This window comes from Lutjanus erythropterus, chromosome 20 (genome assembly GCF_056507025.1).
Source record: "Lutjanus erythropterus isolate fLutEry1 chromosome 20, fLutEry1.hap2, whole genome shotgun sequence".
Classification (NCBI taxonomy): Eukaryota; Metazoa; Chordata; class Actinopteri; order Lutjaniformes; family Lutjanidae; genus Lutjanus; species Lutjanus erythropterus.
The window spans coordinates 18916314-18932172 of record NC_139336.1 but is presented as its reverse complement, the minus strand read 5'-3'; the positions used below and the strand labels follow the sequence as shown (position 1 = coordinate 18932172).

The following is a 15859-nucleotide window of genomic DNA, read 5'->3' as shown; positions in this document are numbered from 1 at the left end:
CTAAAGGATCAATTTGTGGAAATGTAAAAACAGCAGCCAAAATACGCGTTCGATTTCATTTCTGATGTTATCTGGGAAGCTCTGTTGAAGCACAACAGCACTTCTTGGTTTCTTTTCTTGGAGAAACAGATGTGTTTCTGTTTATAAGTGCCAGATGTGGTTTAGGCAACTGAAATAAGCATTATTCAGTCTCTTGAGAGAAAGTGTGGTGATTCGGTCACCCTCTTTTCATCATAGTTTTCCAGAGAAGCGTTAGTGGTTTGCCATATCTCAACATTTAACCTAAATTATATGGAGCTTGTGGCTGCAGGCCTATAGGACGAATTTATACTTTTAATCTCTTAAATAACGCAGCGCCAAAAGCTGGATAAACTACATTTTTTCCATTAAAAGTGTAGTAAACTAAATTCAGGTGGTTACCCGTGTCCACCACACCCCTGCTGCAAGTTTGCACAACTTTTACCAAGAGCAAAGCAAAGTTCACAGGTCAAGAAACCGTTTTTAACTTTACCTTGAGCCGCTCCGATATCCACCAGGAGAAAAACCAAAAGCCAGGACACGGTGAGCGGCATCTCAGGAGAGGATCTCGACACTCTTCCTCCTTCTCTGTCAGTTTGTGCACCGTACCCCATGATGAGGAGTCAAACTCCGCTCTGAGGCAGCAAGTCCGAGTCACTGAGAGAAATTGCGCTCAACAAACACGCTCGTCGTTGCGCGCTGCGGGCGAAGTCTCACCCCTCAAAACCCCGAGCGCGAAAGAAAAAGGCTTTGCGGAGAATAAATCCAGCGCTGTGTGTTTTTTGCAGTCATACGATAAAACTGTGACAGTTTGTTAAGGAACAAGAGGCGGGTGCATCGCCCTCCGTCAGTGAGGATGTTGCATTAAAATCTGTCTCCGCGTGTCTTCCTCCTCAAAGCTTCACTTGGTTTGTCTACAGATGTGGATCGATGTCCTGATGGCAGATTCATGCTCCGGTTAGTCCCACACCGAAATCAAAGTCCTCTCCGGTGAGTCCCCCCTCTCTGTGTTCTCTGTCGCACCTTCCACGCGTGCAGGCGGAGTGTGTGTGTGTGTGTTTGAAGCCGCGTGTGTGTGTGACGGGACTGAACCGGAGGAGGGAAGGAGGGAAGGAGCGTCTCTGCGGGCTACCTGCTCCTTCAGCCAATCCAAGTGCTCCGGCAAGTGGCGGCGCTGCATCAAAACCTGGTCCGGATAGCAGCGAGGAATGGATGGATCTATCAAACACATGATTAATGGAAGCCTTGGATACAATACAATGATACAAGTCAGTGATGCCAACAGCTCTGAAGTAACAACAAGTCCTTTGTGGATTTTAGAAAAAATCATAATACTTTAACATTTTATTTCATTTGGTCTCTGTATTCTACATTAAATGAAAAATATTTCTGAAACCATTTATGAGACAGTCAAAAAAATCAGTAATTAAGATTGTAGACTGTAGTTTTTTTATAGTCCACTTGACTATATACAGCTATTCAAAGTGACATAATGTTCTACAACACAAGAGACCTAACTAGACCAACTAAGACCACACAGAGCTATACAAGACTACATAAACATATTAAACAACATAACCTGAAGTGCATACGTGCAACCATGTTAAATGTTTGGTTGGTTTTAGTGGGTTTTGTAGGTCTGGGTCACACACTGGGCCTAGAGATATTTAACAGACCGCTTAAAACAAAAGTTACAATATATTTGTTTAAATTTAATTTTTGCTTTTATTTAAACAGCAAATCATTAAGAAGTCCTTTTTACAGTTGCAGCCTAGCAAAAGGCAAGAGCCTCTTGAGGAAAGCAGGTAGGGGCTGTTAAAAGACCGCTGAATACTTTAAACTGTTTAAATGGTTGAGACAAACAGTAATGTAAACAATGTAAACTGTTTGACAGACATTACAATACTATACAAAATTACAAGAGGCGGGTCAATGCAATAGTTATAAGTGAGTTATGTTAGGTGTAAATATACACTCTTGTGAATGTAAACATAACTGCTGTAAACAGAGACAAAAAACTGTCAACATAAAAAAATGCACAGTTAACAGGAAGAATGCAGGTCCTTGGTATTGGTAGTGATGGAGGAAGTGATCAGATCCCAAGTTAGGTTCTAATACCAAAATGTAAAAATATATATTCCCTATGCATTATAATATTCCCTCTCACTGATTTATAATTATATTTGACATTATTACATTATGACTACTGATGCATCCATTTTATTCAATCGAATTGTATTATTTTATGATTTTAACTGGTCAGTTTGAAGCTAGATGGTTTAGCCCTATGATTTCCAACATAAGGGTCAGGTCTAGGGCTGCAACTAACTTATTATTTTAAGAATCGTTCAGTCAGTGAAATGTTGTGAAAAATACCAATCACAATTTCTCCAAAGTGTCTTCTGACTGATTCTTTTGTCCAACTCATCAGACCAAAACCCAAAGAATCCTCATCTGCCAAATGACAAAGAAAAGCAGCAAAAACCAGCAAATCTTTGATATTTTTGCTTGAAGAACGACTTAAACAATTAGCTGATTATCAAAAAAGTTGGTAAGCATTGCAGCTTTGGATTTTATGTTGGTGCATGACTTCTTTGAGAGACCGTTTGAAAAGTTTAGAGGGGAAGGTTCTCTTTGGTGAAACTGCTATAAACTCACAGACATTTGAAATATGACAGCAACTAGACTGCTTTTTTTTAAACAGTCATAAGACAAAGTAATCTGCAACTATGGCTGCTACATACTGGTTTCCCAACAGCGTTCAAATTACACCATGGTTTTTGGGGAAACTATTTTTCTGGGGTGAAGACTCTGTACACATGCATGCATATGAACGCACCCACCATGCAAAAGTATACTATCAATACACATGGTATAAAACAAAGAGACTGTAAATTGTGTCTTTACACTTTAAACTACTACTCGAGCTCATCATAGCATTCACTTATTTGCCAGGAGACAGTCACTGGAAAGACATCATACAGTGTGTAATGTGTTGAGTACACCCCCACACATGACTGGCCACAGGAATAAACAGCATTGTGTTAATTAGACACAAATTATTGGAAATGGTTATGCACAAATAAACAGGCACATTGACAAGTGCTCTACTATCAGCTTATTATTTATTTCAGGAAACTCAATATGCAGGAAAATATATATATAGAAAAAAAAACGGTGGCAACAAATATTGCAATATTTTAGAACTGCCCCTAAATTACTAAAATGAGGCTTTCTGAGGAGCTGAGCTGCTTATAGCTCCTCATATTTCAAACTCCAGAAGTACTAGAAAATAAAATATTATACTGTACTAAATATAATACCTGAAAATTGTGCTTAAGTACAGTACTAGAGTAAATGTACTTCCATTTAACCCCTATGTATTGCAAACAGGTGCTTCTGTTTTCTGATCTCTCTGCGTGTATTTTCAGAACATAAATCCTCATTAATTTAGTGCAGGCACTGCAACAGGAAGACATAATTTATCTGACTGGGCCCTGAACTCGCCCCTGTTTCTGCCACTCTAATTGATATTTAGAAGTAGTAATAGCATGTCACAAAACCTGATCAATAATGATCTCAGCCTAACAGACATGCTCCTGAATACGCACACAGACCCACACACACATGACTTTTGCTTTGCTGGGGGAAACTTGTTCCAGTGATTCCGATAAAAGGCTGATGGGTAATTACATATGCATGACAGATGTCGAGGCAATGCCCCCGATACTTTGTGATTAATGTGAAATATGAGCTTGACACTATCTCTGCAGCAAAAATGAAACGTGATAACTTTTAAAATATGAATCTAATTTAGGAAGCGTGGTATTCTCCTCCCCTCCATCACCATTTTTTTAATGCACGCTGATGTCAATGGGCAGCTGTCATCTTGCTGGCATTTCAATTTCAGGAAGGATAAATGCAGGAAATTGCTTTTATTCTTGACTAAGATGGGAGCAATACCTGTGGTTTGGGTCACCAAAAATATATTACATGTTGTAAAAGCCACGTAATGCACTAATGAGACACTCCTTTTGCTATTTCGTGGAGGCATTCATTCAACAAGGTGCTGTTAACACTCCTCGGGGAGGTTTGGTCCATGCTGACTCCACAGCGATGCATTCATTCTGCTATCAATGCCTTCCGCATCATCCCAGAGGTGCTCTGTTTGGCCGAGATATGAAGAAAGCAGGAGCTACGGGAGGGAAACCGAGGTCACTGTCATGTTCCTATCTTACGGCGATGTGAGCATGTAAAATGGCATCTTATCTGGCTGCATGTATCCATTTGAATTGTAGACTGTGACCATGAAGGCCACATCCTGACACTGACACCATGTATGTCACATGGCACACCAGGATTTCAAAGATCACACTTCATTTTTTTGTGTCTTCACTGATGCAGTTGTGCTGGTGGCTCACATAGCTACATTTTCTTGTTCTTTGCTGACTGGAGTGGAGAGAGGCACAGCCCTGCTGCTGCAGCCCGTCCAATTCAAGGTTAAATGATGTGTGCTTTCTGAAATGTCCTTCTACATGCTGCTGTTGTACTGAGCAGTCATTTATTTGTGCCCTGTTAACTTGAACAAGTTTGGCCATTCTCCTCTGACTTCTCTCGAGAGCCACCGTGGTGCTGACTCTGAAAGCAGCAAGTGACATCTTAAGGTCTCAGCTGAAATGATTATATCCTTTCCGTTGTTTCTGTCTCATTTTGTTGTGAACTGTTCAGCATATCAAATACTGTGACTATGACTGACTATTGTAGTAGATTCAGGACATAACTCTTATCACACGTGACATTTGTGACAAATTTGACAATGTAAGTTACAGCAACTTTCTGTTTCATGGCAAAACATTGAAATTTAACACAAAATTAAAAAAAAAAATATTGCGAAAGTCTTTAGATTGCAATGACCAAATATGAAGTTGATCTGGTTAATTCTCTAGGAAAAGTTAGTTGAAACACATTGCCTGAAAATGGCAAAATGTTTAGGGTATGGTTCCAAGGGGCTTTGTTGTGAGTCTGGATCTGATACATGTGCGTACCAGTTTTCATACTTGTAGGTGAAACATACCATGTGGGCTAGTAGGGGACGAGACTGTAGCCACGCCCATAGACCCTTATCAAATATAAATTTTTGCCACTTCTGACGCATTTGCCAAGTTTCACGAGTTCTGGAGTCTGTTTAGCCACTGAAAAATGCAGTTTATTTTGTAAAATGATAACCCCCATGGGCCTGTTTCACGGTTATCCATGCTAACAGCTGTTAGCATTTAGCTAAATTACTTCAGCACCAAGTAAAGCTATCCTTACATCAGGACGCTCCGTAAACAACCTCAATACTGTATTACCTGCCAGTCTCAGAGGCCACGTTCAGAGGTTCACTGGGAAGCTGCTTAGCCCGGTTCTGTTGCTCAGAAAGGGCAGCTAGTTTGTTGAAGCATCCAGAAAGGAAGGAGAGGAATCAGTGGGGAAACCAAAAAAACATTTTCTCCACAAAATGTGATCCAGTTTCACCCTAATCAGTGAGTAAATTTCAGTTCTGGTGAACATGCTCTGCAGCGTACCTGAGTCCAGGATGAGTCATCAACAGTTTTTAATAATTTTCCAGGAAAAGATAAACTCTGAAATGCCATTTTAAATATCTGAGAATACCTACCTAACCTTTTACCATTGTATATAGCTGATGATAGCGCAACACATTTGTGATTAAAAAGGTTAAACATCGACTTTGACTTCATGGGAACATTAAAAACATAATCACATGAAATTCAATCAAAATAATCTATTCAACACTCCACACACTTGTATTCAATGCTGTCTCTTGTTTGGCTCTAAAGCTGTTAGGTCAAGGTTTAAAACCGTGTTTACATTTCTTATTGACTGCCTCTCAATGCAGTTGAACCGCATGATATTTGGCAATTACTGTATCTAGTCCGAAGGAGTGATAGGTATTTTTCTGTACATCATGAATAGAAGAAAAGGGGAAGAAAGAGGAAAATATTCATGTAACCTAAAACGCTCACCGCTGACCTGTGTAAGCTTTTGAGAAAAGATGTGTCATGTGTGCCAGCCAGGAGTGAAAAGCCTGGATATCACAAAAAATATTGAGGCGTAAATGCCCTCCAGATTGTTAACATGCCCCTTTCAGCAAATAAAGAAGCATTTTTTTTGCCCAAAGGACTGCTGCTAGATGGATGTTTTAGTCTTGCAGGAAACTTGACACTGTAGTGCAGGAGAACCCCAGGAGGGCAGGCATGTCTGAGACGCTCAGAGTGGAGTGTCTGGAGCGAACCACCACAGCAAGCTAAAAGTCACTTGAATCAAACATCTTGTCCATTTTAGCTTTCGGTTTAAGAGCAACTGAACCCTTGAACTTTATCTGCATGCTTTATGCTTTATTTACGCGTGACTCACTGTCTGAGTCACTGTGTTGTTTGCTTAAATTGGAGAGTACGTCAGAAGATGGATACCGAGTCTCCGTGTTTCATCTTTATTATCTCCAAAAAGGGGAGCATGAAAAGTTCAACTAATATAGATTATATTATGTTATGTGTTATATTAAACATGTTAATTTCATGTTATCAGTAGTTGAATGGGAATGTGTGTTGTGGTGGCCAAGCAGGAGATCTATAAGGATGTAAAATAGCTTCGTCCTCCTCAGAAGTCAGAGGGATTTCACACCTAGTAACCTTTAATGACATTCATCAGTATAGTTCATATGGGAGATAGTGGTGTAGTAGGTTTTCTGTGTGAATCTCTTCTGATTTAGCTTCACTGTTTGGTCCACTACTTTGGTTCAAACTGAAATATAACAACAACCAATGAATAGATTGCCATGAAAAATTGAGTAGACATTCATGTTCTCCAGAGGATGAATTCTACTGACTTTGATGCCCCCCTTACTTTCAGTAAGAGCTACTAGCAGCTACTTAACCTGAACATTGTCTCCACATCTGCTTGATGGATCACTACCAAATTCTGTACAGATAGCCATGGTTCCTAGACAATGAATTCTACCTTCACAATCACCTGACTTTTCCTGTAATGCCACTAGGCAGAAACTTTTGTTTGTCAAGAGGTTATTTTCTGCAATAATCAACTTTTGTCGAGTCATGCTAACTTCCAGCTTGGCCTACAAAAATACTTAATCTCTGCAGCAACCTATTAGCAAATGTTATGTGCTAATAAAATAAATAGAACAAGGTGGTCAATTCTATACATGCTAAAAATCTGCTTGTTATAGTGAGCATGTTAGCATACTGAAGTTATCATGTAGCTCAGTGCATCGCTGTACTCAAGTGCAGCCTCACATAGCCACTAGTATGTCTGTAGAGAAGCAGTTTTCAAAGTTTTGATGACTTGAGTGCCAGTTTAGGAAAACAGCATTTGATTGAAGGCTACACAGAAAAACCCATGAAATTGTTGGACGATTTGTGATTGGTCTGATAATAGCACTTAATATTAAACATTTCTGAAACCTACTTTTCTCCTCAACCATACAGTGCTAATGGCTAATGGCTTTTCCATCTCACTTCCACACAGTCCCACCAGGAAGCTGCGATGTTGCAATTGCAACAAGTTCGACTAATCCCTGTGAATTCTGCACAAACTTACAATTTTGTCTGATAACTGCAGCTTTTCTGTGAGTTTGACCAATCATCATAGCTTCCTGTGAGTTTTACCAATCATAGCAGTCTACAAGCGTCATACACACGTGTCAGTGAACTGGCTTGGTGTTTTATTATTTGTTATTTCTTTGTGTTTTTATTTTAAACTTTGAAAGGACACATCATTTCACTTGATTTCACTTGCAAAAAAAGTCCAAAGCATCCAGAACTTTTTTTTTTGAAAAACTACAGTGAAATAAAGCATTTTTTAGGGTGCAATGGGAACGCAGTTGGTGCAGTTGCCAAGTGGTGTATTAAATGTAGACTATTGAAAGTGAAGGTATTGAAATGGGATGATTAAAATATAATGCATGCATTTCATGTCAGGTTCGGGGGCTGCCAATGGCCTGCAGACCACACTTTAAAAACCTCTGTTGTAGATTCCTAGTCTTGTTACCACATATACTCTTCATCCTCTGTCAAGGGATATGTTTCTCAGCACTGCACATGTCAGACATCCTGTATTCCTGCTGAGCGCTCACAAGACCCCTGTCTCTCCCGGCAGGCTGTTGATCAATTAGACTGAGCGACAGACAGTCAGACAGATTGATAGGCAGACAAACAAACAGAGAGATATGCAGGCAGACTGATGATAATGCAGAGGCAGTGTAATGCAGTTTGTATGTGGTACCCATTCCCCAGCCCCGGCCCATCCCCCTCCCACCGCCACACACATACACACAAATAGGCCTCGGCTTCTTTCTAATTTTGAAGATAAACATCACTGAGTGAAAATGGAATTGGAAATTAATCACAGCTATAAATTAAGTCACCTTTGGGGGTATCCTACTTCCTCATCCACAGAGTTACAGGTAGATAGCAAAAGTAACTCTGTGCAGAGCTGCAGGATAGAGAGGAATCTGAATGATGACAAATGGCATAATATGATTTGCACACAAAGCATTGGTTTGGGGCTGGGTTTTTTTTTTTTACAACTGTGAGCCACAGAGACACAGTGAATGGTGGTGTCGGCAGTGTGTGCCACACAATAAAGCTGCTTTCCATCGCTTTGGGCACACTTTACTGCTGCTCTTGATATCAGTATTAAAAGTGATTTGCAGCTCCGTATGTGGCAAGGAATCAAAACTTAATTTAGGCAGATAAAGATGCCATTTGGGAGGGAGATAAAGTGCTGCATCATGGGAGATGTGTTCCCCAGCCTGCTCTCAGCTCCTCACCCTTACAGCGCCCTCAGATTTACTAGCTCTTTTTTCCTGCTCCATAAAACAGCAAATCTGCTCGCCAGGCGACACAGGCAAATGTTAATGGATTCATTTGTCAAGAACCTTCCACTTATTTACAGTCCTCTTCCATTACCGTTGCTCCTCCTGTAAGAGAAAAACCAGTGGCCAAAGTCAAAATATCGATTTGCCTGTCCATCACAGCTGTGAGTCACCCTGTAAAACACACAGTGCCAAAGACACTGCTGCCACCACGAGTGTGTTTCAACATGACAGTTACAATCAGTGCATGAGCTGATTTTTGGGGAAGGCGTTTCTCCCTGTAATTATGTAATGTAATGATACTAAAATAAGACATGAATTATATTTGGAGTTCTTTTATAAGAAATGATTTAATATTGAGTTTAATTAGCTGTTTTGTTTTTTCTTTTCATATTTTTTGTTTTTTGTTGGACTGGAAACCAGGCAAAACTCTCTCAAGCTTTATTTGCTCTTGCAGAAACGTCTGGCCACCCTCCCATTGATAGAGATTTCCACCCATCCTTGATCAACTAATCAAATAAACAACCATTTATTTAATATGGCCAGGTTTGATACAATGACTGAAGACCCTTTGACAGTGCACCAAAAAAAATAGTGACACCTACTAACATCTGGCTTTTGTCTTCAATAGGAAAGGGTGTAATCTGCATTCGCTCCCAGGTCAAGTGATTGTGTAGTAGTCATGGGTATTTATCGGCTCCAGCTCTGAACAGGAGCAATGCTAACATGACACCAATGTGGTCACACTAATTTTCACCCCTTTTGGGCACAGGCAATGGGGGCTCGTTGCCTTTGTCGGTGACTACTGCTACTCTTTTGGTCCTTTTTCATACACATGTAGCTTGGCTTGACTCGGACATGGTGTGTCAGCCTGTTACCATGGAATCTGCACTCACCCAAAGGTGAATATTTTACTGATTCATGCTCATCTTGAGTTGCACCTTAATATTTTGATATATATATTCTAATGGCTTTATTATGAAGCAGTAAATTCTGCTTCAAATGGTGAGCTTTCATCAGCAGCTGCTCTACAGCTAAACAACAAGTGCAAACACAGTGATTCAAAGCACAGAGGTTCAGTTAGAAGCTACAAAAATACTGAGAGCTGAACATACAAACTTTGAAAAAAAAAACTTGCCTACTTCAACCGGGTTTAGCTGCATTTAAAAAACCTGCATTACGCACTAATTTTGGTGTAAAATGGTATGACAGAGGAGCCTCTCCAGTTGTGAAAAGTTACATTGAGGGCAACACACCAGACTCACTGAACTCAGAGAAAACAGTCAAACTAGGCAGTGTTGATCAACTAGGAATTGATATTCTAGTACAGCATTACTTATCTCTAACCTTAGATGTTTTCAGAAATATCTTTTAGTGTAGCTGTAATTTGAGACAACTTGCCTGTGTGGCCCAGTGCTGTATCACACATTGCTCTGATTATTTATAAGACTATCCAATTCCATCCGGAGGCCTTTTCGTCTGTGCCCCTTGGAAATCAAAAATCAACTGAGGCAATGCCAGACTAGTTTTTTTTATGTCATCCAGACAATAATAATAATAATTTCTTGGTTTCAAAGAAACTCTCTGAAATAATTTGCTGGCATTATAAAATGAATTAACACAACCAGTGAACATGTCAACATGGGGAGTGTATCATTTATTCATTCTTTTTTGTTTTAGATACTGTTCAGAGTGAGGCATGGGCTTGTAAATATTTTATATTGGGCATATCTTACTGTGAGAATGGTTCTGGGCAAAAAAATGGAAATTAAACACAATACACCTGAATGTTGAACACTTTTACTCGAAACTACATTTCTGTGGAGCTCCATGAGAGCAGCTTGAAGAAGGTTCATTAATACTGTTTGTACTTGCACATACTGTATACAGTTCTAAGAGTACTGCCTTTGATTATGTTGGCGTGCTGCAGCTCCTTAGACCACCAGGGTTGCTCCACTGTGACTGCTGACGCAAGCCAGACCTTGACCCTGTGCACCAGCCACTGATAGTTCAGACTTCTCATTGAACGCTCAGCCTGGAGGAAGGTGAGAGCCCCGCTGTGCAACAGACCACATATCCCCCCCTTCAACACATCTCATATCTTCTCCATTGGCCAGGTTTGGCTCGACTGTGTGCCTGTGGATCAAAGCTTCAAGCTCCGCTCTGTTTAGTATCTGTCCAACCCTTCTTAGATCAGATATGATATGAGCCAAGCAGACATCCCAATCTGAGCAGAAAAATGACCCAAACATACACAGCTACTGATTTAAGAGCAGTAAGACCAGTTGTACACTCTTGCAAATATGGATTCCAAAGGCTCTTTCTGTGGAGTTGAGGTTCTTCCTGGAACCATTTGCTTCTGAAGAGTCCTTTTTTGAAGAAAGGGTTCATCAAGGTTTGTTTGTAAGACAGGTTCTAGATAAAACCATTGGGATATAAAAGTTTGTTTTAGTAGAACATCCTGGGTGAGTTCTTGTTAGCCTCCTTAGAAGGTGGAGCGGAACAAGACAAAAACCTCAGAAAAGGTTCTGGGTGGAACCATTACACTGTAGAAGGGTTCTCTGTAGAACCTAGGGGGTTCTGGGTGTAACCTTTCACAGAAGGTTCTAGGTATAACTTTTTGTGTTTGGTTTTAGGTAGAAAGGGTCCCAAGTGCAACTTTGTAAAAGGCTCTACCAGGAACTCCTATGGGAACAACCTGAAGAACCCTCTATGGTTCTGGTTAGACTGTAGTAGTAGTAGTAGTAATAGTAATAGTAGTAGTAGTAGTACTGCATTAGTCCCTGTCGGGCACATTTCTTTATCACAAAAACATCAAAAGCACCATAAGATGCAGCACCAAATATAAGCAGGTCACACACAAGCCAACCGCTCATAAATATGCACAGCCAAATTACTTACATCGTAGCGAAGAAATGCTGGTGCAAAGTTCATTCCCGCAGAAATAAAAATAAATTAGATGGTTGTCATCTAACTGTTTTCTCCCTTTCTCATGGAACTAAATGTTTATATACAACAGGATGCATTCATTTTTGTTCCTCTGTGCTTAGTGGTTTCCGATCCTGTTGTTAGTTTTATTGAGAGACTGAAGCTCATTAAACCTCTTTAGATTATGGTCACTCAAAGAAGTCAACGCTTAAATAGCAGCCCGGATTGGTGGCATTTCAGGAGGAGAGCAGCACAACAATATCCACAAGGCAGATACAGGATGTCTGTGATTCATTGTTTAATAAACACTGAGTACATCCTTGAAGAAAAGTATTTACCCTCTTTCCACGGCATGCTGTGACTCAAATCCACAGAGGTTCCTGCATGGCCTTTGCTAACTATATAAAAGCCCCTGATTATCTCTCGCTCACCTCGGCTCACAGGCCAGACTCTCGTGGCATATAGAGCGCTGCAGCATCTTGCAGTTGGCCATCCATACGTCTGTTTCATCCCCCTTCATTTCCTCATCGCTACTCGTTCTTTTTTCCTCCTCTTCAGTCCCCACCTCCCATCCGGGGAAATGGCTTGGCCTTTCTGAAGTAAACAGGCATTAATCACTCCTTGAGAGAGAATCGTCGGGGGGACAGCCCAAGGCATTTGAAGGGGGCCACACAGAGGCACATGGGACCAGGAGATAGATGCTGTAGGGGTGCGGGGTGTTATGGCCCCTTATGGGAAGTGTACAGCACCAGCTGATGGGGTCAGCGTGTCCACCTTGGGTAAGTGTGTCAAGGACAGTGAGAGGAGGAGGTGGGCTCTGGGTGAAACATGCTGCTGTAAACTAGAGCAGTGGGCTGACAGAAAATTCTTTGTTTCATCTTTTGCTTCCCTTTTTTTTTACAAGAATACAAGGAGTTCACACATGTGGATAAGCATAAATTAATGAGTGATCTGTCATGAATATGAGAGAGAGTAGAAAAAAAACACACTTTGCCTGGTAAATGTCAGAAAAAGATCCACTGTTTACTTTCACTTCTGCCTACAAAATTAAGATGTAGATGTGGTAATATGTTGTATTCTTTGACATTTCAAATCTCTGATATTTATCACAAAATCTACCCGTGGCAGAGAGTTTATGGATATAACTTCACAATAATGTAAACCCCCAGTCATGAAAATGAGGACAAATATTTATGATTTCTTCGTTTTTGATGCACTGTGCTCATCATTATTTCTATGACAGATGAATAACTCACAGTCTAACACAGTTTATGAACCATGAACGGCAGTACCAACTGAATTACAACTATTTGTTCTTCTCAAGTGACCACATTAAAAGTGCCTTTTTATCATATACATATATATATATATATATAATACATACATGTAATTTAATACACCTATATTGAAATCCTCCATTGAAAAATATGTGCATAGGGGTTAATAAAATCAGTCTGACCTTAAAATAATTTACATCCATATCCGTATCTGTAACCGTATTGACGGCAACTCATAAAGAACTACGCCCCAACGTTCTTACTACAAGTGCTGTTAAACACATTTAAAACATTCATATGATCCACCCTTAATAATACACTTCATTTCAGCATGTCATCATCTCTCTACTGAAACCTCTACTGAAAAATATGTTTTAGGGGTTAATGAAGTATATAAGCAAATAAGCATATTAGGACAGTATGATATTCTGCATCATTCCTACATTATTGGTTTTATTCAGCAGCAATTCAATTAAACATCAGCCTTTCAACAAACATTAACATATTTCACATCATTCCTGCTTTACTGGTCGCACTGAACTACTTATAATTCTTCACCTGCCTTTTCATACAAATTAAAGCCAGCAAATCAGTTTAGCACCATATTTTTAAAAAACCTTAAAATGTTTCACCACATTCAAACAGTTTCAGCATTATTCAACTTTTCAAGCCATCTGTTCAGTTTAACAGCAATGTTTCAACAAACGTTAAAATTATTGGTATTATTCAAGAACAGCTCAGTTTAATACCAGTTTTTCAGCAGATCATAAAATATTCCACATCTTTCATATAATATTGGTATAATTCAAATTTTAAAGCCAGTTTAGCTCCCAGCCGTAAGTGAAGCAGAGCTGTTTAGCCCTCAGCTTACACTATATTCAGCAACCTTTCCTACTCTTCAACTATTAATACTCCTTCATCTGCTTCTTCATATGTATTAAAGTCAGCAATTGAGTTTAGCATAATCTTTTCAACAAACCTTAAAATATTCCACATTGTTCCTTCAGTTTGGGTATTATTCAACTTCTCACGGCAGCAATTCAGTTTTAGCAGCAAGTTTTCAACTTAAACTTAACTTAAATATTTCACGTCAATCCTACATTATTGATATTATTCAACTAAAACAAAAATGCAGATTTGTTTTCAACATCTAGCATTCAAACCCTCAGTTTCCTCGGAAATTACTTTATAGTTTGTAATGTATTAACGTAACACTGTGTTATTCATCTAATGGTACCTCACACAAAAGTACAGCATTTTACATACATCATTCTCCCTCTATTGAAATCTTCTATTGAAAAATATGGGTTAGCATTAATGAAGGACAAGCTATCAGTGACATTAGTGTGAGGCAGGGCTCTCTCTGCCTTAAGTATAAACTTACTGAATTAAACTACTACAGGGCTGTGTGTAAGGCAAGAGTATGAGGACAGTTCTGTCTGTGTAATTCAATTTAATGTCTGAACCGAAACATAGGACAGCTGAACACCAGCAATAAATGTGACATCTAACTTCCCACATATCACTCCACCAATCTTAATCATCACTCACATTACATGAACGTAAGGTGTGCTATATTATATAGGTCCAATCTAAGTTAAAGAGCAGAATACAATATGTATAAATGTTGTCACCATTAATTAAATTATGTGGACTCAAAAAAATGAACAGAGAAAAATAAGGTAATCTACTGAATACATCTTCACAAAAATAAATCCCATCTTACATTAGCAATCACAGCTAATTAGTTCTAGTATACTCATGACATGTTTGATGATACCTTGAGGCACAGAGATACAACTAAATGACCACATTCTGATCTGCTGCTATTTAATTAGAATCCATGATGTTTGCCAGCCATCTTACTGTAACACAGTATTATCCAGCCCCAAAACAGCTTTGTGAGAATTATTCATGGAGGGTCTAGAGTGGCGTATAAAAGACTTTTAGCAACAGAAATTCAATTTTAATCAGCAGAGAATCCAGAGAAAAACATGTGGCATTACAGATAATAGTGGTTGATTTTTCAGTGATCCCTGGAAGTACCTCAGTGCAAAACTACCACAGCAGTTTTTGTTCTTCCCACTTTTTTATCATCATTGATGTTGCTAATGTTTACAAAGAAAGCCACTTAAATAATTAAAGATGAGTACTGCTTCATAAACCCTGATAAAATGACATGAAAAGATGTCCCTGCACTGTAATTTTCTTCAAATTAAGGGTAGAGTGGCTCTTTGCAAACTAATTTATTTCTCTTGCTCAACAAATGATCTCATCTACCAACAAACATTTAGAAATGGAAAATTATTTTGTCCCATTTTTTTTTCGAAAACAAAGGTTTTACTTTTAGGTAGGTGAGTTTGTAGCCATGCTAGCAATGTGGCTCTTTCAATCGCACCGTCAGTCTGGCAGTCAGCTGGTCCACCAGTTTGGACTAAGACATTTTAACAAGTATTTAATGGGTTTCCATGAAATCTTTTACAGACATGCATGGTCTCCAGAGGATGGATCCTACTGACTTTGGTAATCCCTTGACTTTTCCTCTTGTGTCACATTAATATTTGTATCTTGAGATGTCTCAACAACTATTGGGTAGATTCCCATCAAGTTTTGAAGAGACAATCATGTCCATCTTGGACTGAATAAGTTTTGTGAACCTTTCCTATAGCACCTTTTTTGAGGTGAGTTAAGGCTTATGTTCTGGTATATATAATTTATCATAATTAATCTTTCTAGGAAAGGG

General features: G+C 39.3%; 1 protein-coding gene across 2 annotated transcripts in view; it reads right to left on the bottom strand.

Annotated features, from left to right (window-relative positions):
• unc5cb (unc-5 netrin receptor Cb) overlaps positions 1-1148 on the bottom strand; it is a 162657-nt gene extending 161509 nt beyond the window's left edge. For both annotated transcript variants that reach the window (XM_084745674.1, XM_084745675.1), the window contains exon 1: positions 512-1148. In XM_084745674.1, the coding sequence (XP_084601800.1) occupies positions 512-632 (121 nt within the window). In that variant the 5' untranslated portion in view covers positions 633-1148. The remainder of the gene's footprint in view (positions 1-511) is intronic.
• Between the last annotated feature and the right edge of the window lie 14711 nt (positions 1149-15859).